At 51.7% G+C, this 25,937-nt stretch overlaps 2 protein-coding genes across 6 annotated transcripts; one reads left to right on the top strand and one right to left on the bottom strand.

Annotated features, from left to right (window-relative positions):
- Positions 1–2,170: 2,170 nt before the first annotated feature.
- TFAP2A (transcription factor AP-2 alpha) lies at positions 2,171–24,910 on the bottom strand. 5 transcript variants are annotated; one of them, XM_061398884.1, is made up of 8 exons: positions 24,766–24,910; positions 15,668–15,725; positions 15,291–15,528; positions 12,132–12,183; positions 9,849–10,080; positions 7,813–7,931; positions 5,759–5,900; positions 2,171–3,878 (listed from the first exon to the last, which is right to left on the bottom strand). In XM_061398884.1, exons 1-8 carry the CDS (start codon positions 24,836–24,838, stop codon positions 3,590–3,592), a joined length of 1,203 nt encoding a protein of 400 aa, XP_061254868.1. In that variant the 5' UTR covers positions 24,839–24,910; the 3' UTR covers positions 2,171–3,589. The 5 variants fall into 5 exon arrangements, with proteins under 5 accessions (XP_061254868.1, XP_061254866.1, XP_061254865.1 ...); XM_061398882.1 differs by having other exon boundaries at positions 15,291–15,725; positions 24,766–24,893; XM_061398881.1 differs by lacking the exon at positions 24,766–24,910 and adding an exon at positions 20,261–20,342 and having other exon boundaries at positions 15,291–15,725.
- Positions 17,848–21,209, top strand: LOC133236715 (transcription initiation factor TFIID subunit 4-like). The gene is made up of 2 exons (XM_061398889.1): positions 17,848–20,372; positions 20,559–21,209. The coding sequence occupies exon 1, from the start codon at positions 18,006–18,008 to the stop codon at positions 19,023–19,025; it is 1,020 nt and encodes a 339-aa protein (XP_061254873.1). The 5' UTR covers positions 17,848–18,005; the 3' UTR covers positions 19,026–20,372; positions 20,559–21,209.
- Positions 24,911–25,937: the final 1,027 nt, after the last annotated feature.

The raw sequence follows: 25,937 nt of genomic DNA, 5'->3' as shown, positions 1-25,937 counted from the left end.
TGGTAATTAGCACAGCCTAGCAAGCATCCTTATCATTCAACTGTGTATCCTAACTTGAGTTAATCCAAAAAGAATCACTGTTGTTAGTATATAAGCACCTGACCTGTCAAGTAATCACCAAGTGTTTTAGAAAAGGTGCATTGGTCACAACAGAGAAGCCCAAATCCATATAGCCATAAAAGTCATTTTTAATAATAACCCTTCTGATCCCCCACCCCTTAAAAGTATGCATAGCTTCTCTAAATGCATTGTTTTTTTTTTTAAAGAAAGAAAAAGTGACAATATCATGTTCCTCCAAATGCCCAACTACAGAATAAAAACAACTAATTCTGTGCATTTGAAAACCATTGTTTATCATGACCTTGTCGTGCTCTAACCCACTATTTCCTTCTATCTTTCTCAGGATGCAAGGATTATATGGGGCTCAGGTTTTCCAACATAACAAGCATCTGTAAATCCAGATATGAATGAATGGTATTTAATAAGATTGTTTTCGTTTTAGAATGAGTATTTATGTGTCATTGGAGAAAGACTAGCAATGTATGGCTGTTTGTGAATGCTTTTGCGCCTGAGGTCAGGATCCCCCACACAATCTGAGATGCAGCCAAGAAAAACAGCCTTGATAGACAATGCTTCACTTCACCTGCTACGATGCTGTGTGCATTTCATTTCTGTCAAGAGTATGTACAGTTAGGGTTCATTCGCCTCATTATTCTGTTACATCTACGTTACAGTTAACCAGTCTCTCTAGGAAATAATAAATAACCGCTTTAAAAAACAATTGCTGCACTGCGAGCTGAGGATACACTTTCCATCTGAATTTTTTTTTTTTTCAAACCCACCATTGTTATGAATTCTCTGGCTTTGGAAAATAGAATTTAGACTCCACCAACTCTCGTTCGTCTGTCGAGATTGATTTTCCCCTGCCTTCCATAAGGAGATTAGAAAGCAAAAGGCTGCAAAATGGACACTGTCTAATGCTTTCTTCTTTAGTCCTTGAGAATGTCAAACCGGAAGAACAAATGTTGAATCCCTTCCAGTATGTATACCTAGACACTTTCCCTATGACCTCTCCTGTGAATCTTCCAGCTAACCACCTCCACTTTCTTCTTTAAAAACCATAAAAAAAAATCCTCCTTACTTCCAAAGCAAAGACTTTCCAAAGCAGTTTACACAGGCTTGGAATTCGCCATTTTTCACACACAGGAAGTCCTTTCGGTAAAAGCTAAATGCTAAGTCAGGTCTGCAGGGGTAGGACCCCCAGCCCACCCCCGCAATTTCCTCCACCCCAGAGAACGTTTTATATTTCTTAAAGGTCCTAGGAGGAGCCTACATGGTGACTGAAAGGGGTGGGTGGGCATTTAGGGGGCTGGAGGAAAAGATTCTGGGAATCCACAGACATTCCCAGTCCTCTCTGCTGCCTCAAGAGCTACTAAGAACAGCCCAGTAATGAATTCATCTCTAAATGAAATATTAAAACAAATGGGAGGCAATTTGCCCTCTCTGTCTCTGCTTTACGTACATTTCTGCCACTCTTCCCAGAAAACTAGAGCCAGTTTTAGCTCATTTGCATGTCTTAGCCACTGAGAAGCCAGGGCAAGTGAAGTGAATTTTGAAGTGGGTATTTCCTTTGTGCTAATGAACCAACAATTTAAATTTCAGTTATCCTCTGAGACAGATTCCCAAGTAGTTATGAGGGGCAAGGGGGAGGTTCCTCTGGCTTGTTCTCCATCTTCCTTGCCATTCTTTAGGGTCTGGCTCTGAAGATTTTATACTTTGGTTTTCAAAACACAAATGAAAACCTAAAGGGTCAACATAATAAAATATAACTTTATTTTTAATAATAAAATTAATGTTTCTAGTAAGGAAAAGATAGTACGTCATTCCTTGAGCAGTACACACAATCTTTTATCCAAAAGAATACATTGGGTTTTATTGTGTCATTTGTCTGAATACAGACTCAATGGAATATCTAAATGATACCCTGCTCTGAACTCCAAGTTGAAAGTAAGTTTTTATTATACTTAAGGGAAACAATGGGTTCAGCTGCTTATTGCAAGGAGCAATTGCCAAGGGAGAGTTAAACTCAATTACTGTAACCATACTGAATAAAAAATACTGCCAAGAACAAAAATACGCCTGGGTAAAGACAGCCACTGAATAAAAAAAATCGACATAAAGCGTATCAAATATTTATTTATCTGGGCAACAAAGGACTATGATACATTGACAGGCATGAAAACTACTGCCAGCACAACTCAACACAATACAGCTAGAACTGCTTCCAAAATGGCCAGTGAAAATACAGGAGACCAGGCGGTCCCAAGTGTGTGAAGTTCTTTGAACAAAAAGAGAGAGAGAGAGAGGAAAACATCCCTAACACTTGGTTGAAAGACAATACTCATTTATTGCTCAAATGATGCTTTTAAGGGAGGACAGTGGAATAAAATAAACTTTTTTGCTTCTCCCCCACAAAACATAGACCGGTTATCAAACCACTCAAGTTAAATCTTTCCAGGGTCCAATATCACTTTTTTTTTTTTTTTCTTTCAGTTCAATGAAAAGCTAAATGTAATACTAATTATTTATAAAATTTTATTTTACTTGTTAAAATTTGTTCAGCTGTTTCATTGTCGTCTTTAACATGCTACAACAGGGCTAAATTCATGAATCCCAGAAGAAAAAAAAAAAATCCCCCAAATCTTGAATTCCTAAATAAGTACCATGAACCACATGAAGAACTAATAGGGAAGATTCAAACCCACTAAACAAGAGGTAAACGAGATCACCAGATAAATAAAAAAAAAAAAGGCTTAAAACAGACTCACCATATTTACAATTCCCATTAAATTACACATAAATAAATATATACAGAGACGTGAACACTGATTCCCTTATAGAATTGTGAATCGTGTTGCCAGAGAAAATTCAAGTTAGTCGCTTTACCTTGAAGAGGGAAAACTTTTACAACTGAAGACAAGACATGGAACTTCGAGTATCTGTGTGTTCAAGTTTATTCACAATACTGATAAAAATGTCATGATCCTTTTTGCCTTTTTTTTTTTTTAAGTATGGCTACAATCTGAACTGAAATATGTAAGGAAGGTGGTGATTCCATCCCGTGAAACTCATAGAATTTTTTTTTAATTTTTACGTTCCTTTTTTCTAAAAAAAAAAAAAGTTTTTAATTTTTTTGTTGTCTTTGTGGTTGATTTGTTGGGTTTAAAAAAAAAAAAGGTTCACAAACTCGGACAGAACTCTTCTTTGCTGGCTTCACGGCCTGTTCGGGTCTCTTAGGCTCCACGCGGGGCGGGGGGGGCAGAGGGGAGGTGATGCTCATGGGGGCGGTCGGGGCCGGGGCCTGAAGGGTCGCCCTTCTCGCCCTGGAGCGTGGGCCCCGGGCCCCGGGGACTCGGGACCGAAGGCGGCAGCGGCGGCGGCGGCAGCAGCGGCAGTAGCAGCAGTGGAGGGTCGCTGGTCCCCGGCGCTGTCACCTGCCGGCGGTGGGCGGTGGGTGTGGAGGCGCAGGCGGAGGTGGACGGGTGGGCGGGCGCGCGCGCGGCGGGGCGGGCGGGGCGGGCGGAGAGCCTCACTTTCTGTGTTTCTCCTCTTTGTCACTGCTTTTGGCGCTGTTGTCCGTGTGGCTGTTGGGGTTGTTGCTGAGGTACATTTTGTCCATGGCCTTGAGGGCCTCGGTGAGATAGTTCTGCAGGGCCGTAACCGCGGCGCACACCGCCGGGCTGCCGAAGCCGTGGGAGATGAGGTTGAAGTGGGTCAAACAGCTCTGGATGCCCGGCTCCAGGATGGGGTTGGGCCGCGAGTTCCCCAGGGGCGATCGGTCCTGGGCCAGCAGGTCGGTGAACTCCTTGCAGATCTGTCTGCAGCACAAGCAGGGCAGAGAGACCGGGGTGAGGCTCCGTGGGAGCACAACCAGCATCGAGACAGACCTTCCTCCCTGCAACCGGCTCTGTCTGCAGGACGGCTGACCTGACTCAGGGCCCCAGAGACAGACTAGGGGTGCGGGGCACAGCTGGGGAGACCTAGCCACCTCTCAGGAGCCGTCCGCACATCTCCTGCTCCTTACACACTTCCACTAACGCCCCCCTCTCTCTTTCCACCTGTGTGTTTCTCACCTCTCAGCTGCACCAAACTTTTTTTTTTTCCTTTGCTGTGCCCTGTGGCATGTGGACTTAGTTTCCACACCAGGGATCGAACCCGGTGCCCCCTGCAGTGGAAGCACAGAATCTTAACCACTGGACTGCCAGGGAAGTCCTGAACCAAATTTCTAACCCCCATTTCTCACTCACACTAGGCATCCCTGACATAGGAAGACACTTAACCCAATCAGGAGAGAAAGGAAGGTGAGTAGGAAAGGCAGGGAGTCAGAAACACAAGCATCTCTTCCACAGCCAATAGCCTGGTACCCATCAGCTGTCCTGCTCAAAATACTGTAGAGACCCTCTTCCCTGACCTTCCACCACGACCTCAGCAATCTGAGGTCTGGGGGCATGAATTCTCCACTCATTCACCTTCAAATCAGGGTGGGTGTGGACAAGGAAGGCAAAACTTTTCTCGGGATTGCTTTACTCTTAAAAAATAAAAGGCATTCCAATACCCAAGTGCGGGGATAATTCAGTTGCTTGGGGAAGCAGAAATAGACATTTCAATCTCCCTTGCCACCTCCTTTCCCATGCATTCCGCGCCCCCCCTCCCCCACTGCCACCAAAAAAAATGTCTAAGTAAAACTTTGAGGGTGGGTGTGCTTAGGAAGCTAAGAGAAGAGGGAAAAGTTGAAATACAAGCGATGAGGCCTACAAGGGTAGCTCAGTCTCTGAATCTGGGAAGCCAGGACTGGCTGGGGCCTTCCCGAGGCGGCAGCAGCCTTTGGGTTGGGGCTTTGGGTAGGGGGCCTCGCAGGAGGGAGGCAGAACCGGGAGTACTGGCCGGCTGCCTCCCCCAAGGCCAGTTGATGTCTCCCCAGGCTAGAAAGTGCCCTGCCAGAGGCCTCAGCCTCTGCCCTCTGGATCTGAGCCCTCCTGGGACATCGACTTTGATAATTACGGGCTTCCAAACAAGCCTTTTAATTTCCAGAAAACATATCAAAACAGTCATTTTCTTTTCACACACCACCTGGAGAAGCCTATTCAGCCCAGGCACCGATGGGAATATAACTTGGGCCATTTTGAAACTGATTTGACATCTCGCCTGTAGGCTAGAACTTGTGGGCTGTGTGTGTACAGCACTTTTGAGGAGGTCAAGAAAGCAAGGCAAGAAATGGGAGAAGGGATTAGAGTGGAAACTAGGCCAGCTTCTGACCCGAACATTTTGCAAGCCACTAGCTTAATCCTTGCCCCTGGAGAAGCTAGTGATAAGAGACAAAAACTGACACAGGCAAGTCTGTCCACTCTTTTAAGAACTTGGTTCTGGTTTTCCTGAAGTAACATAGTCACAAAACCACACTCAGCTTCCCTCACATCCCCACTATACCCCATTCACATACATGCTAATTTTTTTTGTTTTTTTAATGAGAAGGTAGGGCAGAAGGGAGGGGAAAGAGGGAAATACACACTCATAATCTTCCCCGTATTTCCTCTTTAAGCTCCATCATGGTTTATAAGATTGTGTTGTAATTTCAGCGTTTACAACAACAAAACTGATTAACACAAAAGGAAAAGAGGCCAAAAGTGAGAGCAAAGAGGATTTTGATGTTTCTCTTTGACAGTGAGACACAGAGACCCCGAAGAGGTAAATGTCTTACTTTGTAGCCAGGAGCATGTTTTTTCTTGTCACTTGCTCATTGGGATCGGAATGTTGTCGGTTGAGAAATTCAGCTACTGCTTTGGCAGGAAATTCGGTTTCGCACACGTACCCAAAGTCCCTGGCTAGGTGGACAGCTTCTCCTGGCAAAAGGAGGAAGGAGAGGGCAAGAGAATGAAAAAAGCTGGGATCAAGACTTCCAGCTCCCTTATTTTCTTAACCCAGCTGTTGCAGGAAACACAAACGACTTGTTTCCCCACTTCAGGCATTTTCTTTCCTTCTCTGTAGGGTTCTAGCAGATGCATTTCTCAGGGAAAATGGCCACTTACCCTAGAAGGCCAAGATGATTTGAAAATGTAGATTCCATCACCTCCCCACGCAGCCTCATGCCCCACCCTGATGACATTCTCCCACCTTCTCTTTTAAAATGTTTCTTGTGTTCCAGCCTCACACCTATCAACGCGTTCATAAAATGATATTCATAATTACTTCTTGAGCTTTTCTGCAAGGGAACGACTCAGGGTTTACATTTTAACTTTATCGCATATAATTATCTGTTCATCCAAACCGATTAACCAAGAGGATTTGAGGGTCACTCCACTGAGTCTGTCTGTGTTGTTGATTTTCGAATCTTTGGTTTTAATTTCCTGAACCAGTTGGTTTTTACTGCAGGGCTTCCTGCCATTAGCTCCAGCTCCGGAAGAACGCATGCGCCAATTAGAGCATCAAAGCCCTCTCCGCGGAGCTTGTTTCCATAAAATGGAGCGGATCACAAACAATAACAGTTCTTCAGAAACTGCCTCCCTGCGATGGGACTCAACCCCCAGACCCATGCACACTCTCACCCTACACCCAAAGTCGTTACCACTATTTTCTTTGCGTATAATGCTTTCGGGGTCTGAATGGTGGGTTCCCAGGGCACCGGCATTATTTTTAATACAGTGCAACTGTAGATAAGTTTCTGGAACTGAACGATTGCTTATTCCTTAACAGTTACATGAGTTATCATTTTTGACACCATTAACAAATGGTTCACAGGATTTCTCCTCAAATTTGTGTTTTTAAATATTTTAAAAATTTACAATGCGAGAACCTGAATTCAGTTATACAATATCTCCTCAAATACAAGATATAAGTAAGATAAAGTGCCATCTTTAAATATAAATGGTGGTTTTGAAATCTTCACCATAACTTGAGTTCCTTTTTTTCCTATTGGCATGAGACATTTCCAACAGAACACAAAGGAAAATGCAAGAGAACTATACATTCATTCCAACACACCCAAACTTTAGCCAATTTAGTATCAGACAAACTTAACAAGGATCTGGAGGAGGTAAGAATGTGACTACCGTAACTGGACTATGGTGTATATTGAAAGGGAGTGAGGACAAGGTGAGCTTTTGTTTTGAGGGGTTTAGAAGCCTGGGTGTGTGTGTGTGTGTGCTTAAAAAACTGGCATGAGAAACTTTTTGCAATGCTTATTTATTTTTTCTTTTCCTATCCAAATAACTCAAAGTCTAAAACTGTTCATTTTTCTTCCTCTCCAGTAGAGAAGCACAATTAAATGAGAGATAAGGGAGCATATGTTTGGAAAACAAAAACCTGAAAGGGCATATAACCCTGAGCTTTCAGGATGGTCTTAAATCAGGATGCAGGTCAAAGATTCCCAAATTAATTCAGGAAGTAATGGTCACGCATTTCTCAAACGCAGATGTCAGAGTAGCTTAAGTGATTTACTGCTGAGCTCCATAAAGGAGACAGGAACTTGAAGAGTATGCAGTTCTTAAATTTTCACATTGTTTAGGTCAAAACTGGGCTGGGGCAGTGATGGTGGGGGGGGTGTAATTTGGTAGCAGAGGGGAAGAGGAAAGGAGGACAGGACTAAATGCAAATAGTTTTTTCACATGCAAGAATTCCGTTCACTTCCAGCTACCTTCTCTGGAAAAAAATGAAATTGCACAATTGACACAAAATATAACCAAACATCTGGCCACTGAATAGCATCCACTTTCCCAGGAGAAACTTCCCTTCTTGTTAGCAAGGGAACTCGCTTACCCTCTACTAGTGATGTGAGCAGGGTGACATTGGCAGCTTTACGCCTCCCTGCTGGCAGATTTAATCCTATTTTGTCCAGTTTTTCTCTTAAAGATCTTCCTCCATTTTTAGACTTCGCCCTGTTTCACAAATATATGTGAGAAATGGATTTAGAAAACATTCAGTTGCTCTGCATCCCACTGTACTCATTTTGACAACTTCCTAAAATGTGCTTTTAAAAATTAAGAATCCTGGCCCCTAGACATATAAGGAAAGGAAACCTGAGAAGGAAAGATCATAGGAGATGCGTGCTTGCTAGACTGTAAAGCACCCTCTGTGTTCACTTATTACTGCAACTATGGTGGCAGGTTAGAAGGTTTTGATTTCCCAACTCTCTAAAGAAGAACCACAAACAAACAAACACAGTTCTCATCTCCAGGGTGTGAAGTATTTTTGAGTTCAACTGATTACTGTATATTTTCCCTGTTGTTACAATCACACAAATCCCAACGGGGTCTTTAAATTGTCTTTGCAAGATCTGCTGTGAGCCTGTTCAGAGTAACCAAAGTTATCATCACTCTCAGGTTTCTTGCTCGGCTTCAGCCCCAGTGGGAAATTCATTTCACCAACTGTTTACATGCCATGTCACCAGCCTAACTGGAAATGTCAAAAGTTGATATCAGCCTTTACAAATGTCACTGAATTCAGAGACAGTGGAGGTGGTTCTAAATAGATGTCTAAATAGACTTCCATAATAAGAAAGTGGTTAAGATAAATTGTTTAAATAAAACAGCAAATTAATTAATTTCAGATTTTATTCCCTACTCAAGTGCTCTTTAATTGTGTGGATTAGATTATACTCCCCTAGGTAAACAGTCTCCAATACTGGGGATGGGGGAAGGGGTAGGAAGAGGCAGCGGCAGATTTAGATGTGTCAGTGAAAGATTACAAAGAGACAGCAAATGACTGTGAAGGGGGAAGAAAAGAGTAGAACAGCTGATGCTAAAATCTGCCCAAAAATGGTTCTGTAAGCCTTTGTATAGGATATACCCATCACAGCAGAACTCCGGGTCTATAAATAGCTATATGTATACATATCAAAGAATGAAGTTTTGGGCCCACTTTCTTATTAAAAACTACAAAGAAGTAGAAAATATCTGGGACCGTTCAACGCAAGACCCACCACACACAACCCTGGGTGGGACCCCGAGAAGTAAAAAGCCCACAGAAGGGACAAACTGCCCTCAGGGAAGGTGCTTCACCTCGCTGACCCTCATAAAATCTTATCTAGCAAACGCATCATTCCAATCTCGAGCGCGTTGAGATGAGAATTCCTGACCACGTAGGCAACATGCAATCGTAGGTAGCGACCGCACAGAACACACGTGACCATGCCTTGCACGTAACCGTGCCTTGCACGCAGGCTGGCACGTGCGGACGCTGCGCATCCGAATTATAGCGAAAGCCCCTCGGGCCCGTGGGGCCTGGGGGGACGGGGACGCGGGGGCGTGGCGCGCTGACTCTAAAACCATCGTCTTCTGCTTAAAACACTATTCAAGGGCCGCAAGCCCTCTGCAATCAGAGACCCTGCATGCAGGCAAGGCAAAGTGAGCAGCCCGAGATGAAGTTTTCCTAGGCCTGCGACGCGGGCGCGAGGAGGGAACAGGCGGGTGCACGGCGCCCCGCGGCTGCCGCGGGCGGGACTGAGTCCGCCGCGGAGGGAGCTGCGCGTGCGCAGGGGAGGGGCGGGGGGAGGCCGGGCGCCCGGTGAGCGCGCCGCGCCGGCCGCGCGCCCCTGGAACGACGGAGCGCGCGCGCGCGGGCGGGAAGGCGGCGGAGTGCGCAGGCGCGCGTCGCCTCGCCCCGCCCACACCACCCCCAGCTCCCACCCACTCGGTTCTCCGCTCTTTATCCCCGCCCCTTTCTTATCCCGCGGAGGGCGGGCCCTGGCGCGAGGCCCATTGGCGTCACCATCCCGGCGCAGGCGCAGTGCTTCCCCTCCGCCCCTCCCTCCACGGCCGGGGGGCGGGGCTGGGCGGGGCCGCGCCGGGCCTCACCTCCTCAGCACTCCGCCCAGCAGCGAAGCGTTGAGACACTCGGGCGGTGAGAGGCGCCGCTGTACTTCCGCCACCGTGACCTTGTACTTCGAGGTGGAGCTGAGGAGCGAGAGGCGACCCGGAACTGAACAGAAGACTTCGTTGGGGTTCACGACGCCGCCGAAGAGGTTGTCCTTGTTGATGGGAATGGCGGAGACGGCGTTGCTGTTGGACTTGGACAGGGACACGGGGCCTGCGGAGACACATGGGGAGGCCGCGTGTGGGCGCTGGGGAGCCCTGTGGAGCCCCGGGCCCCTCGCCCCAGGCCTGCGCCGCCACCAACCCCCTCCCTCCCCCGCCACCAACCCACTTCTCCTCCAGCCCCGAAAATCCCATGGCTCCTTCCCCACCTGCCCTAGTCCCTCCGGCTCCATCCCTGTGGGTAGTGGAAGCCTGAGCCCCTCGGCGCTTCCCCCCGGCAACCCCGCCCCGCCAGCCCGGCCTGTCCTTCCGCCGGGACCCCCTCGCCCTGTAACCGCTGGGGTGCTGTCTAGAGGTGCTAGTGAGGCGGTGACCCTCTTGGCTCTCCGCATCGGAGGACACTGGGCCCCAGAGCCGAGAAAAAAGCCCCGTGTGCATTCAGGGTGGGGTGGGTGGGTGGGACGAGGGCTTCTTCAGTGTTGGGGAGAAACTGTTCAAAGACCCATAATTAAAATCAGCCAAGAGTCTCCACGGCTAAAGCTGCCTCTAAAAATGAGCATCTCAGTCACGGCATTCAAGCCGAGAAGTGGTGGATTCAAGTTGTCACACAGCGCACACGCCCCAGCCTTTCAATAAATAGTCCTTGCCTCCCCGCCCCCCCTTAACGTTTATCTGTGAAAAGGGGTTTTAGAAGTCCATGCCAAGCCCAGTTTTGAATTCAAAAAAAAAAAGGATAAACAGGCCTACCATGGAATATTAGCAATGTGTATTTTCGACGAGCAAAGAGTTAACAGTCCCTACGCTTAAGCACCTTCTTTGGGAAAGGGGGATTAGGGGGAGGCTATATTCTTATTAGTTAAAATCACGAGCTCTTCATTGTTGGATTCCCCCATACTTGGGGGGGAAAAAAAATTCAAGGCCAGCAGGAAGTAGACCAACACGTTAAATTTCTAACACCAATATAATTCAGATGCATTCACAACCATTTAAATACAGTATGCATTTGTATTAAGATTCCACATGGAGACATACTACATAATACATGCTTATCTCAGTACTCTCTCTTTAATGGGGATATTTTAGACGTATGGGGGGGGGCTCTAGGTTTTGGATAGATCACTTGTGACATTAATAGCTCTGGGGAGGCTAATAGAGACAATAGGAGTTAAACGAACTCTTGAGAGATTACTAATAAAAGAGCCAATTATCATGTCGACTTGGAAAGAGCATCTCTTAAGATTTATCCCTTGCACATCTAATTTGACGTGACAAAGACTTCGCAGATGCAAAAATGAAACTTTAAACTCGCTAACAATATACTGATTGGGGTTAGAAATGAGAACAGTTTTATATAGCATCATCCTCTGGTGGTGCCTAGAATCCTGAAATGTAACGTTGCCACTATAACCAAGGGAAAAAAAAAAAAGCTGCTGTGAATAGCATTTAATCCAGTAAACTTTATTTTACTCACTAAACGCAACATAAATTACAAATCCATCCAAATCACTTGACACTTTTAAAAAACAATTTCTGCTCAGAACAATTATGCTAATAAACCTGACATCTTCAAGAGGCTCATTTTAACCAAAAGCCAAATTTTTGCTAACCTAATTCACAAAGTTTAAAAAATCCTTCAACACCTAATGAGAAATTCAGTATAAGAACTTGAAAGGTTTTTTTTTTTCCCTCTCTGCTAAGGAGTGCTGTCTTTATCATCTGCCCCCATATTAATAGTGAATTACTTGCATTGTTTTTAGCATTATACACTTCTTATAACACTTATGGCCACTCACGCAGTGGATTAACTGTTAAAACTGTTTCAAAATTGAAATGCCACTTCCAAATCTGCTCAACTATCACACATTTCATGTGTTTGTCCAGATATCATTAAACTAAATTAAATGGTCAAGTCATAAATCAGAACAAAGCTAGCCTGTTGCCATTACTAAATCATTTGAGCATTGCTGTTCTACGCCTATCTATTCGCTAATTCTGAGCCTTTAGGAAATCCTACTTGAAAAAAATAAATACACCTCTGCAAGTTCTTTTAAATAGCACTATGCCTGTAAGGACATGCTTGGAATGCAGAAGGAAATGGCTTACCTTTCTTAATTACAGTTTGATCTGGGATGTTAATACCCGGGTCTTCTACATGCTGCAACAAAAGGATACACATGGATGTAAGTGTATAATCAAAACAAAAGGAAATGAATATTTCGCGCAAGATAGGGGGAGGGGAAGGCGTAGAATCGAAATCCCCCCTCCCATCTGGTGACATTTATATATAAACATCTCATCTTGGCTTATTGGAATTTGGAGCTTTGCAGCTCAAGAGGTTTCACTGTACACCCACGGCCAATTTCTCGACCCCCAGCAAATAATCCACATTTGAAGTAGGTGGAGTGGGGAACAAAACTTTCTTTGGAAATTAAATCGAGTTTGGGAACACCTAATCTTTCTCACAGCCTGCTTAACCTTTCAAAATACACCTAGCTTTAGTTTGGCGCCTCAGTGGCTTCGGACTTCAGCGATTCCACTGTTGAGGCAGCAAAAGCCAGAGAAACACAATAGAAATGACAGAGGCGGGAGTGGCCTGGGAGTACTGGAAACGTTTTAGGTGACGTGATAAAGAGCAAACGTGTATGTGCACCTTCACTTACAGAGAAACAAAATAAAAATTTTAAGGACTACTGTCTAAATTGAATATCAAATATCAAATTGGATATGAAAACGATAGAAAGAAGGGAGGGGGGAAGCCTTTGAGGTTTCCCTGCTGTGTCCAGCAGCAGATTTGTTAGTGTGGGCTTCCTTTTTCCTTTTTTTTTTTTTTTACAGATGGGTGGCTATACGTATGTGCTACAGTCAAAACGTGATTAGAAAGTAAAATGAAATCATGTTTTCTAATGCAGAAACTGACAGGCAATATAATGTCTGGCTGTGTTTACAAATTAGCACCAGGGCTGCTGAGATAGAAGATTTCGCAATCGTTACCAAACGCAGGCATTACCATTTAAAAAAACTATTACTTCCTTCTCTAGTCTTTGTCCAACAATAATACTGATTCAAACATTTTCCATTCTGTCTTGGATTTATGCTCCTGTTAATTGTGCCTGATCGCAATGATTCCGGGTGGATGGTACTAAGTTGCTTTATTACAGGTTTTATTATACTCAATGCTCTCATTTGTAACTTGCCTAAAGTGCTTCTGGATTTAAGTATAATTAAATTGAGAAATGTTCAGAAATGACTACTGCTGCAGTTCTTGTGTTTTAACTATATGGGGAAATATGATCCCTTTATGCATGCACCCTAAACCCATAAAGTAAATGTAGTGTGGCATAATACTTTTATTTGTGTTATTTCTAGACCTTATCCATACAGGGAAGACTGTTAAGTTTAAAACCCCACTGAGATATTAATGATTAAATAATTTTCACCATCGATTTGGTTTTCTTAAATATTTGGCGTTCGTTTTCATTAAAGGTTAACTGTTGCAGCAATGGGAAAATTGAAAACCCTTTTCTTGACCCAAATTCCTTTGAAAGAATTTTTCCTTCAAAGGTTGGGGGAGGAAAGGGGAAGAGCAGCAACTGGGTTTCCTTGTTTTTATTTGATCTTTTGGTTAATTTCTCCTATAGGCCAGTTTCACCACAAAGAGTGACTATACAGGTGTTAAGAATTCACACCAGCCACTTTGGAATTTTTTGCAAAGTAGAGCAATTCTAATTCGTGGTAAGTTTAAAAAGCTTGCAACGTTATTTTGCAATTCAAATATTTCCAAGGCGCAGACTAGGATCAGGACTCAGAGACTCTCCGGAAAGGGGAACTCAAATGGTCACAACTTCCAAGTTTGTTTTTTAATCGCCCTTCTCCCAACTATTCCTCCTCTCATTTTACTTTCCAAGAAATGCACTGTGTAATATGTTTCTAAAAACATGTATGACAACACACACATATGCAGGCACACAAGGCTTACTAAACCCCACCCTGGATCAAATGCCTACTTTCCTGCTTTCCATGCTAGGCTGCTAAACATAACCAACAAATTTCAGTGATTAACTAGGCCAAATGAGAAATGTAATAAATTTTCTATTTCCCTATGTAACTTAAATAATGTTTTAAATTCACCAAGCAAGCAGGTAAGTTCATCTGACCATTTTCTTTGCAATCTAATGCAGTAATCATTAAACTGTCAACGGACATATTGCTGCAATATTTGATGCAGTAATTTGAAATAGCATTTTAGCAAAAATCACATCCAGATACATTTCCTCTCCAAAGAAAAGCAGCATTAACAGAGCCTTTACAGCTTTAATAAAATTATTGGCTTGTTCTAATTCCATTTCAGGAAGGTTGTGAGGAAACCATAAATATGTAGAATTGAAGCAGAGATGCCGGTTTAAATTTAATTTCAGAAAGTATTTTCAAATTATCAATAGCCTGGTTTGCATTGCCAAAGAGTAAATGTGCTAATACCATGCTTATTTAGAAATCATCGAAAACTGCATTTATTGATAACTGAATTAGAGCTCAAAGACTGCATTGCCCAATAGTCTCAAAACATTAAAGTAATATGGGGGTGTAGCAGGTCCTGATGGGCGTTGGGAACCCAGCTAATGATTTATGAGGTCAGCACTTAGCACCCCTAGGAAGAGAAAAAAGGCTGCATTTAATGTCCTCCTGTTCGGATTTGCCACTTAGTATTCTTTAATCAGGGTAGGGTATACACGTAACTTTCAAAGACCCCCTAGCACTCATAAAATCCGGTCAAAATAATTTTATCCGTGTGTCTTTTACACTTTCTTTTAAATCGATAGGGCATTTAAATGAGCTCTTTTGATCCACTCTAACACGTCTTTCAGGACTGGGAGGAGAAACCCCCACGTCAGACATAGCGGTGGAATCAGATCCTCTCATAATCGAAACAGTTTACTGTCGCCGAGAGGGGAAGGTAGCGTCCACGGTGACACTCGTCTGATTTATAAATGGTAACGCAGGCATTGTTTGAAGGAGCTCTGCGAACCATTGTTCTCCCGGCCGAACTCTCAACTACTTTTGAATCTTTGGCATGTGGTTGTCTAGGTGGGTGCTTAAAGGGTCCACCCGATAAAACAAAAGGAGATTTGGAGAAAGTAAACAGCGGAGAGGAGGAAAGCCCAGTCCCCGGGGCTGGACGTTCCAGGGGGGGACCCTTTCCTGGGCGTGAGAGAGCGGGGACCGCGTTTGCTCCCCCGCCGCCCCCGCGCGCGCGCGGCCTCTTACCGGCACGTCCTCGATGGCGTGAGGTAAGGAGTGGATCGGGAGGTCTCCGAGTCCGGAGCCAAGCCCGTGGGGGCCGTGCAGGAGGTCCTCGTGCCGCCGGTAGTCCCTGCGAGGATCCAGGCCCGACAGCTGGTGGGGCAGCCCCCGGTGCGTATGCAGGAGCCCAGACTCCTGGCTCTGCCTCTGACCGGGCCAGCCCGGGTGCTGCGGCTGCGGCTGGGCATGCAGGGGGTTCAGGCTGTAGGGGTCGTTGACGTGGGAGTAAGGATCTTGCGACTGGGGGTAGATAGGCTGGTAGGGCGGGGGGAAGTAGGGGGGCTGGAAGTCGGCATTGGGGGTATGGGACAGCGGCGGGGCGCTCGTGTAGGGAGATTGACCTACAGTGCCCAGCTGGGGCAACCGTGCCGTCCCGTTGCTGGCGCCGTCGTGACGGTCCTGCAAGAGAGCGAGGCCAAGGGGAGAGAAGACGGCATCAGGCGTCGGGCCACTCCGCCAGGCTGCGTGCGAAACCGCCCGGCCCGGTCCGCAGGCCGCCGCGAGGAACCAGCCCTCCGCGCGGCTTTGGCAGAAAATTCTCCAAAAGAGAAACGGGCCCTTCCTTCCCCAATCGCAGGGAATTTTCGCCGATGCCAATCGAGGGGGCATTAGAGACTCTCCTTAGGCGTTTCTTGCAAAGGGGGGAAAAAAGGCAGAACCCGGACTACAGCCCGCTCAGCAGCAGAGGGAAACCTCCCTTAAGCAAAATTAAAATTCCTAGTAAATATTAAACAGCTAGAAGCGGCCTTTTCTCTGTCCCTGGGTTTGAACCTGCCCGCCACGGTGTTATTGTTTACCCTGTTCCATTTATTTGGAGGGGGTAAAAATCATGCCCATTCAAAGACTATTACCATTTCATGACTATTTAAATAGAAACATATTTCGTAGAGGGGCTGTAAGGAAAGCCCACGTTTAAATTACCAGCTCAAAGAAGGTTTTTAACTGCGGGATTGGGGGCTGTCTTTTCCGCTTCCTCACTTAGGAGCCTTTTTCTGGACAGAGTCGATTTATGAGAGCGACGGGGAAGAGGGAGACGTCAAGTAAAGGTTTAAAATGCAAAGATTCAGCCTTATACTGGGTTTAAAAGAGAGGTGCGCCCCGGGGCGGAGGCCCCCGCCCCTTCCACCCCAGCCCCAAAGGGCAGAAGAAACGCCTGACTTCTGTTCCTCTATTGCAATTCGTTTGCAAAACAAGCGAACGGAGTTGATTCCAGGGAACGCGAACCCTCGGAGGTTCAGCCCTGGGCCCCGGGCGGGGGGGAAGAAGGGGCACGCCGGGCAGCGTTTTTCCTACATCCGGATTAAGCATCAGATGTTGAGCACGTCTCGGGAACAAGTGAAGAGGCGAGGAAATACAGATGAAAGCAGAGAGAAAACACGCTGGGGAAGTAGCGGCGAGGTAGGTGTGCGAGCCGGGAGAGGTCGCGCGAGGGTGAGGGGGGGACCGCGTTCGACTGAAGGATGGAAGAGAGGGAGAGAAACGGGGAGGGGGGGGCGGGAAATGCAAACGAGGAAAGGCGGGCGCCCTGAAGGAAAACCGGGCGAGGACCCCGAGGTCTCTCTCCGCAGCCCCAGGTTTCCAGACTAGGATTCCTAAGGAGGCAGGGGTCGGGGGTGGGGATGGGACTCACCATAGCTGAAAAACTGTGAACTAACATCTGCGAAGAGTCTGGGGTAACGAGTCAGGGTGGAAAACAACAAGCAAGCGCGGAGAGCCCGGCTGCCCCGCCGCCCGAGCGCGCCCCACACAAAAGGCGCCCCGCGCCACCCAGGACTCTGGTCACCGCGCCGCCGCTCCCCCGGGCGCCGGAGCCCCGCTCTGGTCCATCCGAACTTGAACCACCGATTCGAGCGGCGCCTTCAGTTGGTCGAACCCACGGTCTCTATCCTGCCGCGATCGGGTAGGATTCAAAGTTCCTTAAAAAATTGGGAAAAAAAAAACCCGAAAAGGCAAAAAAGCAAAAAAAAAAAAAGAAAGAAAGAAAAGTGTGTGTGTCTGTGTCTGTGTGTGTGCGCGCGTGTTCCTTAATCCGTGTCTCCCCCTCTTTTCTGAGCCGCGGCTTCGCTTGAGCTTCTAATAACCGCGCTGGGCAGCGTTCCTGGAGCCTCCTAATAGCAGATATTCATGACTATTAATATTACACGAATACTTAATAAGGGAAGAATGCCTGGAAATCGAGCGTGAAGCGGAGAGGCAACTCGCGCCGGAGCCGGCTCTCAATGCAGTCCATTGACGGGAGCCTTAGTGTAGCAAATCGGAGGTGGGGAGAGGCAGCGCGAGAGACAAAAAGCGAGCGAGAGAGGGAGCGGGCGAGCGCGCGGGGGGCCGCGGCGCGGCGGCTGGCGAATCACAGGGAAGGGGCAACATTTTAAAAGGTTGCAGGGTAGGCCAAAGCGAAAGAGAAAGAGGGAGACGGGGAGACCGAGCGCGAGCGCGCGGAGAGGGGGAGAGTGTGTCTTGCGTGCGTGTGTGAGAAAGAAAGTGTGGGCGCGAGAGAGGAGCCCGGAGTGGGGAGAGGGGAGGGAGAGCCCGGGAGGAGGGGGGGAGGAGGGAGGAGGGAGGGGAGGGGAGGGGAGGGGGCCGCGCCGGAGCGCGCGGAGGGGGAGGCCGCGGGGGAGGGGGAGGGGAGAGGAAGCGAGCGAGGACAATCAGACCTAAAAGGCTGGGGCAGACCTCGGCATGCCGCGGGGGCCGCGCGGCGCGGCCGGGCGCTCCTGGGGACCGCGGCCGGGCGTTCGAAGGGCTCTCCGCCCCCGAGCTGCGGCGGGCCGGGCCTCTCCGGCCGCGGGCTCCTCCGCTCCGCTGCAGGGCCTGGGGCGCGGGGTCCGGCCGCCCGCCGCCGCGCGGCTTCTCCATGGCCCGGCGCCCCGCCCGGGACCGGCTCTCGCCTGGGCCGCCGCTCTCTTGCTTCCCGCGGCCTCCGGGGACCGGCCGCTCTGCGCCGCCGGCCGCCCCGCCCTCGGCTCTCCGGGGCCGGGGCTCGCGAAGGAGGGGCGGGGTGGGGGGGGGGCTCCGGGCCGCGGCCCGGGGAGCGCAGAGACGCGAGGCAGCCCAGCCCGGGCGCCGCTGGCACGGACTCCCCGCTCCCGGCGCAAACCCGTCCGACTGGCTGGGCCACTCCCGCCCGACGCACCCCCGGATGACACGGCTCGCTCTCCCCTGGCTGCCGCTGCCAGTCTGCCCGCCGGGGTGTCAGAACAAGCGGCACCTCGCCTCCTGCATGTCCCTGCAGAGCCCGGCATAATTAGACAGTCCCGAGCCGGCTCGGAAACCCGAAATCCCTGCTCCGGCGCTCGCCACCGCGAAGTTGTTGAAACAGCCTTCACTGTTTTCTCCTCCTCTTTCTCCTCTCGCTTCTCGTCTCCCGCCCCCCCCCCCCCCGCCCCTTCCCTTGACTCTCACTCACACGCACATGCACACGACGCGCCCCAACAGGGTCCCCACTCTGGGGGTGCAAGTTCGCTTCCCACCTGGGTCCCCCGGGCGCCTCGCCCCACTTTGGACCCCGCCCGCCGGGGCTTTCGGTCTTCGAGAATGGGGATGCCCGAGCCCCGGGCCACGGCCCGAGGAGGCTTAGGAGCCCGCTGTCACCCCGACCGGTCCGCAAAGGGTCCCCCCGGCCCTGAAAACAAAGCGACTGGTCTGACATGGAGTCAGTCTCTGCGCCCCGCACCAGCCAAGCCACGAGTCCCCAGCTAAGCAACCGTCCCCTTGGCATGCACTCCGTGCCCCATTCACTGGGGGAAGGAAGGGCGAAACAGGAGGGGCTGGTAAAGGAAAAAGAATTAAAATAGTCCACGGAGAGGAGAGGAGGAGGGAACGGAGGACACGTCGTTCACCCAAGCCCACATTCTCATTTCAAGTGAAGACCCCCGCCGCGCCCCGCACAGACCTCTACGCTCCACATTCCCAGCTCCAAATGCCAAAAAGAGAAGGGGGGGTAGGGGGGAGCCCAAGCCGGGACTGCCACCTACTATTTACGTAGCTAAGTCTCTGGCGGCGGCCCCCTCCCCAGCCCCCCTCCTAGCGGGGGGCTAGAAGGGGGCTGGGGCACCAGCCGCCAGGCCCGTGGGTCCCGGGGCTTCCCCGGCTGCCCCACGAAGCCGAGCTCCCGGGACTGTGGGTTTTGAAACGGGCTCCAAGGCGGCGCGCTCTATCGGCCGGGCGGGCTCCGCGCACCGGAGGCTGTGGGTAGCCCCGCCGGGATTCCCACGGTCACGCAGCTGAGGGCGCGGCGGCCAGCAGGCTCCCGCCTCCACCCCAGGGATGCGCCGACCCAGTAGCACAGACCGAGAAGCTGCCTAGAACTTCTCGAATAACGCAGGGTACTGGAGGAAGCCCCGCAGCCGTTCGGTGGAGGAGTGCTCCCAAACTGAACCGGCTCACAGGGAGGTGCGCTCCCGCTGAGACCGCAGGCTGCGGGCCCCTTCTCCAAAAGGGAGGGGGCCTTTTTAAAGCGGGTTGGGTGGAGGACTGGTAGAAAGGAAGGAAAGAATGAACAAATGAAAATGTTAAAGATCAGAGACAAAGACTTAAAGAGGGAAAGAGGTTTTCCCTTTCTCTTTCTGGTGACCTGGGCCCTCAGAAGCTCGTTGGAGAGACAAGCAGAGTTCAGAGACGCCTGCCCAGTTGCCAGCAATGACTTCAAAAACCCACGCTCGTCTACCCTTAGCCACACTCAAAACTGGTCTGGAGAAAATCGCGGTAGAGGGGGAGTGGGACAGGAGGCTGCGAAGGAGGAGAATGAAAGAAGGGAACGTCCTCAACCTTCCTCGCCAGCTTCTCCCCTGCGCTCTTCGGGCGAATCGGAGAGGCGGGCGCTGCGCTGGGCAAAGTTTGTCCCACCCGCCTCTCGCAGCTGGCGGCGAGGAGAGGAGGGAAGCGGAGCTCCGAGCCTACAGCCGCGGGAGAGACTGCGCCCGCGCCGCGCTTACCTCGCAGTCCTCGTACTTGATGTTGTCCGTCAGTTTCCAAAGCATTTTCATGGATCGGCGTGAATGGGTTTGGCCCCTCTCCGCCTCGCACCCAAGTGGAGCTACTCTCTGGGTAAGCGCAAAGTGCCGGCTGCGGGCGGCGAGCGCAGGAGGAGGGGGAGGGCGAAGAGGAGGAGGGTGAGGAGGAGGAGGAGGAGGGTGAGGAGGAGGAGGCGAGGAGGGAAGGAGCTCCCGTGTGCGCTCGGAGATCTCCCTCTAATGGTAGAAACTTTTCCCTTTTCCTGCTCTTTACCAACAGCCTAATCGCCTCATTAGCATATCAACAATAGTCCAATTGCTCGCCAGCACCACAATCTGCCGCCGGCCGCTCTGACCCAGGTATAAAGGCCTCTGCGAGGCGCGAACTCGCTCCTAGAGCGCACGCCCGCCCGGGAGCCCACGGAGTCTCCCTTGAGCCCCGCAGCGCGCCGCTGAGCCGGCGCCTCCGGCCCCGTGTCGCCCGAGTCGTCGTCTCTCTCCTCTCCTCGTCCCGGCCCTGCGCACGGTCCGAGTGGCCGCTCCCGGGGCCCAGCTCTCCCAGCACCTCTCCCCCATCCCTGCCTGTACCAGTGGTTCCGTCCTTTCGGGCCCTGTCCAATTTTAGCAGAAATTATTATCCCTTTTCTCAATTAAATATAACCATCAACCCAAGACCGGCGTCATCACTCCAGGATTTTCTGCCCAGCCAGAGATTGCCTCCGCTGCGGGCAGCCGCCACCTCCGGCCGCAGGGCCCCGGGAGTTTTATTGGCTTCGCGCTTCACCGCCCCCCATCCCCCCATCCCCAGGTTGGAGATTTTTGCCAAACGGCTTCAGTCGCTCGGCTGGGGTATTTGCCATCCTTTAATTGCCGCGTGTAAAATAAAAAGTGTACCCTGAAGAGGTTGCTTGACAGCTTCAGGGGTTAAATACTTTTCCTCGCATTTGTACGAAGCTTGGGCCGACGGATAATTCAACGTGGTATTTGGGCTAAGGGCTTCCTAGGTGCGATGTGGACAGGAATATGGAAACTCCTACGGAGGCTCACGCACGCTTCTGGAGTTGAGCCGAAATACCGACATGTGTGCGCCGTGTCATGCATGCATCAAAATAAATCGCTGGGAACCAACCCTTTGCTGTGCTAATCTGCTCCAGTTTTCCCAAGATTCCTCTTTTTAATTAAAGCAGGGAGAGTTCCTTCATGATTTGGTGCTGTTACTAACGCGGGCGCCCTCGCGGCGCAGTGCCCGGCTGGCGAGGAACCCGGAGGCCGGGGAGCCACCCCCTAGTCCGGGTCCGCCAGTCTAGGCTCCCTGGCTCCACGCAGGGGCCAGCGCGCCCCACTCGGGCTTCGTGTTTTTTGTTTTTTGTTTTTTTCCTAGTGTGAAACACAAAAATTTAAAGAAAGAACGACCCAAAAAGATGTGATGTAATCCTTAGAAATACAGAGGGATCAATTTCCCCTGGTGAGCGTCCTCGTTTGTCCTCCGTAAAAAACCTTCTTTCTCCCTCTGCAATCCTGCAAACCACTCCCCACCCCCCGCCACCCCCAGCCACCCCCAGCAACAGTAGGTTTCGCCTCTGAGTTGCTCTAGTAACGACCTCTGATTCCGTCTAGGCCTGTTTCTTGCAAAACTCCAGGCCTCCCAGTTTTCTCAGAGCGTCCTCGCAGGGGCGGGGGAGGGAGGGTAAGAGGCTGTGGCAAACAGGAGCGTTGCTTAACAGGTGGAAGGAAAGCGAGAGGAGGGGGACTCCCCTCCTCCCCAAGCTGCCCAAGGGCAAGTCTCCCTCCAAAAAGACCGCCGCCAATTCCCCAAGCCTGGCAGAGTAGGCCACAACCACCACCGTCCTCCCAACGACAACAACACCAAAACTTTAAAGTTAGGAAGGCGACCAGAGCTAGAAGGGGGTTCAGAGCCGGGGGTGGGGGGAGAGGGGACGCCTCCCGAGGTGCCAGGCCCTCCCTTGCACTCCCTTTTCCCATCTGCACACCAGCACAGCCTCTCGGCTGAACCCAGCTCGAGATTCGGCACGGTACTCCGCCCTCAAAAACGGTCAACTTCCAGCCTAGCGCCACTCACCCTGCGGGCTGCCCCCAGGGCCGCCGCCCAGCAGCAGCGGCTGGACGTCGGGAGGGGGGCCGCCTGGAGCACCGACACTCTCCCAACAGCCGCCGCAGCCCGGAAGAGCGATCCGTAGGCCACGCTCTGGGCTGGGAGCAGGGCAGTGTACACCCTCACGCCGCCAGCGCCCCCAGTGCGCTTGGGGAGCTCTTTAAGTTTCGCTTTCTTTCTACTTGTGGGCTGGGGAAGGCATGTAAAGGCCTCCGTCTTATCCACCTTCCCCCTTCGCTGACCGGAGCCCCGCGGATTTCTGGCTCCGCACCCGCCGGGGCTGCTAAACTGTTGTTGTTTTCCCGCCGAGGGCGCCTTTGAGGTGCAGATTGGGGCCCGAGGGCTCCGCGGCGCCGAGCGCTTTAGAAAGGCCCCGGCGAGCGTCCCGGCGCCCCCGGAGCCAGCGAGGCCGCACTGGTGTGAGCGTCATTTCCACCACAAGCCTCTTCATTGCATGTCAATGCTCCGGCCTGCCTGGGACCCCAGGACGGCAGCGCCAGGCCTGGCGGCAGGGGTCGGGGGGTGTCCAGGCCTGGCCTGGGGGCGTGTAAAGGGCGTTGGGAAAAGAGTGAGTTATCTGTGTAAGGGACAGAGACAACTGAGAGAGACCAAGAGACACCCAGGATGCTGCCATTTTCGCCGGTGGTGGTGGTCACCACCAAGTGGGCCCCAGGCCCCTACAGACCCAAAATCCGCCTGCCCGACCAGAGATCCCAGCTTCCCACTGCTTGTTAAACTGAGCCCGCCGGGAGGCAGGACCACGGTTCACTCCTGTCTCCTTCAGGCTGGAATCTTGCTGCTTCCAAACCTCAGCGGGGGCTCACTGGAGGCCCAGCCCCTGGCCAGGCCTGCACTCCTGGCCTTTTCTCACCCCGAGGATTTCTGCGCAAAGTTCACCCGGCTTGAGGAGAAAACCGAAAGACCTCGGCTTTCAAAGAGCCCCCCAGTCTTCACCCTTCAGAGAAGAGAATGAAGAAGGTCTCTGAGAACCACAGGGCAAGAGAGGGAGAGAGTGGGTGCCGGACATCTGAGTTCGGAGTGGGATTTGCACCCTTAAACCACAAAGTCTAACTCTGGAGATGAAGTTGCCCTTGTTTAGGTTTAACTGGGAAGGAGAGGCTTCAAAGACCTCCTAACTGATAAAATAATAAGTACAAGGAAAGAAGGAAAGACATCGTGTTGACTTCCTTTTCCCGACTCCAGAGAGCGAGGTGATGGGACTTCTCTGAACTTTGCTTCTCGTGGACAGAACCTGAAACAAGCGAAAGAACTCGCTCCGGAAGGAGCAGGGCCTGAGCTTTTTTTTAGGAAGTTCGGGGCCTTCCATTCCAACGGGCCCGCAGGCTTTTCCGCACTCAGAATCTCGCCCCAAGAGGCCTTCCCTTGGCTAGGGCGAAAAGAGGGCCCCGCGGTTCCCATTAAGAAATCGGCGACAGGAGAGAGGCTGCCCTCCTCACCAGCCTGGCCAGAGACTCCCTGGTTTCGTAGGGAAATGTCTGGAAGGTAGGAGGAGGACGCTGAACCTAAGGCTCCCTTGGCCGAGGTCGGGCCCCGGGCTCAAAGAGCGAAGTATCTGGAGTCTACTTGGCCTCGTGGTGCCTGCGGCCTAGTCGGGCCAACGTCGGGAGGCGTTGGTTTTGACCAAATCTAGGCCTTCTGCCGCATCCCTAGCCACTTACTTCCCCCCGCCAGTCACCCCCACCCGGAGCCCAAGAGGTGAAAAAAAAAAACTAGCTTCGGGAACTAGCCGGAGTGAGCAGCTCAACTTGGCGCAAACTCTTTAAGGCATTCCCCGAAAGAACACGCTCGCCGGCGCGACCCATCCAGCCGGCCCCCTCTCTAGTCTTCCCGCCCTGTTGGTTCCCCCAAATGTGGAGCCGGGAAGAGAGACAGGTGCACTGGAGCCCCGGCTCACGCGCAGCCTTGGGGTCCAGGGCGAGACCGGAGGCGTAGCGAGCCGGGAACCTTCCTCCCGGCGCAGCGCACCCCCGCCCCGCGCCCTGCTCCCGCCCGAATGAGTCATCCAGCCCAGTTTCTACTTGGGGGGTGGTGGCGGGGCGGGGGTGGGGGGGCCGGTGGCCGTAGCTCAAACCACAAGTGACCCCCGGGGCCACCTGTGGAGCGTGCGCCGGACTTTGCCCCGCGCCTGGCCGGCCGGTGGCGCGCGTGGCCCCCAACGCCGCGGCCGCCGCCTGTGCCCGTTTTCTCCTGCCCGCGTTCTCTCCGGGGAACACTCCTGGGCGCTGCCCCGCGCGCCTCCCCTGCGACTCCGCCGCCCTGGGCCACGGCTCCTGCTCTCCGCCTCCCCCCGCCCGGCCCCCTCCCCCGCTCCACCCCCGCCCACCTCAGCCCCAGCCAAGGCAAACCCCCGTACCTGCCAGTCCCCCATTTTGGCAAGTATGGACATCGCGGCTCGGCGCTCCTGGCGACGGGTCCCCGCCGGGCATGGGCTGTAGGGCTCGGCTGGGCCCGCTCCCTGGAATCGCTTAGGCAAATCCTCCTTTTTTTACCTGCTCACCAACATCTCACCTGGTCATAAAGAGCTGGGTTGCTACCTGCCGACGCATGCGCGCTAGCCCAGGAATTCGCTCCGCCAGCCCTTTAGTCCCAGCGCCTCGCAGAGCTGACCTGGGAAGTGATGGATTTATAGCCGCAGCAATCTAGCCATCAGCTCCAGCTTTTCCCAACAGCCCCAACCCGCTTTCCCGGTCAGTCCCTGGCCGGAGAACCGAGGCAAACTGCCTGCTGGAGCGTGCTGGGAGCGACGCGAGAGTGACTCGGTGTGTTTTCCCACTCAAGCAATGGGGGCATCTGCACGCTCGCCCCCCGGGCTCTCTTCCCCTTGGGAACTTTGTGGCGGGGGGCGGGGGGGGGGAGCTGGAAGACTCTCCACCCCGGGTGGGGGGGTGGGCGGGGAAGGGCAAGACCCGGGGCCTGGGCCCGCCGCTGAGGTGCCGCGCACCTGGAGGCACGCGGTGCGGCCTGATCCCGGTTCCGGCCTCCCCACCGGCCCGCGAGGTTCAACCCGGCGGATGCGGGTCCGCAACCCCCAGGGCGGCTTCAGCGTCGGATCTCAGATCAAAGTGTTTCTCAGTAGGTGAAGACGTTCACGGTTCTGTTTCATTTCTGGCTTTCAGGTTTAATCTCCTCCCACTGCAGACAGTCAAACACGCGCGCGCACACACACATGCACACACGCATTTGCGCACTGAGATACTGACGCTTCTATTTTAAGTGCACCCTGGCCTCTCACTTTGACGGGTTCCCGCCCCTCCCCCACTCCTCAATGGCTTCCTGGCTCTTCCTCCCCCCCCCCCCGCTAAAACTTTTTAGAAGGACAACGGGGGCGTCGGTGGTTCTGGGCTGGGCCACCGAGGTTTGGGCTGGGGTTTGCTTTCCCATGACAGATAAAATCACCCAAATGATTTCACCGCTGTCTTCTAATTAGAAGGGAGCTTGAAGCCGCAGGATTCGGGGCTCCCTCGGAGCTCACCTGCTCAGGAACCACACCTGGCCGGGAGGGAGGCGAGGGGAAGGGGCTGAGGC

Source organism: Bos javanicus, chromosome 23, assembly GCF_032452875.1.
Source record: "Bos javanicus breed banteng chromosome 23, ARS-OSU_banteng_1.0, whole genome shotgun sequence".
NCBI classification, from domain to species: domain Eukaryota; kingdom Metazoa; phylum Chordata; class Mammalia; order Artiodactyla; family Bovidae; genus Bos; species Bos javanicus.
Note: the sequence above shows the minus strand (reverse complement) of the source record. Positions and strands in the feature narration are given on the sequence as shown.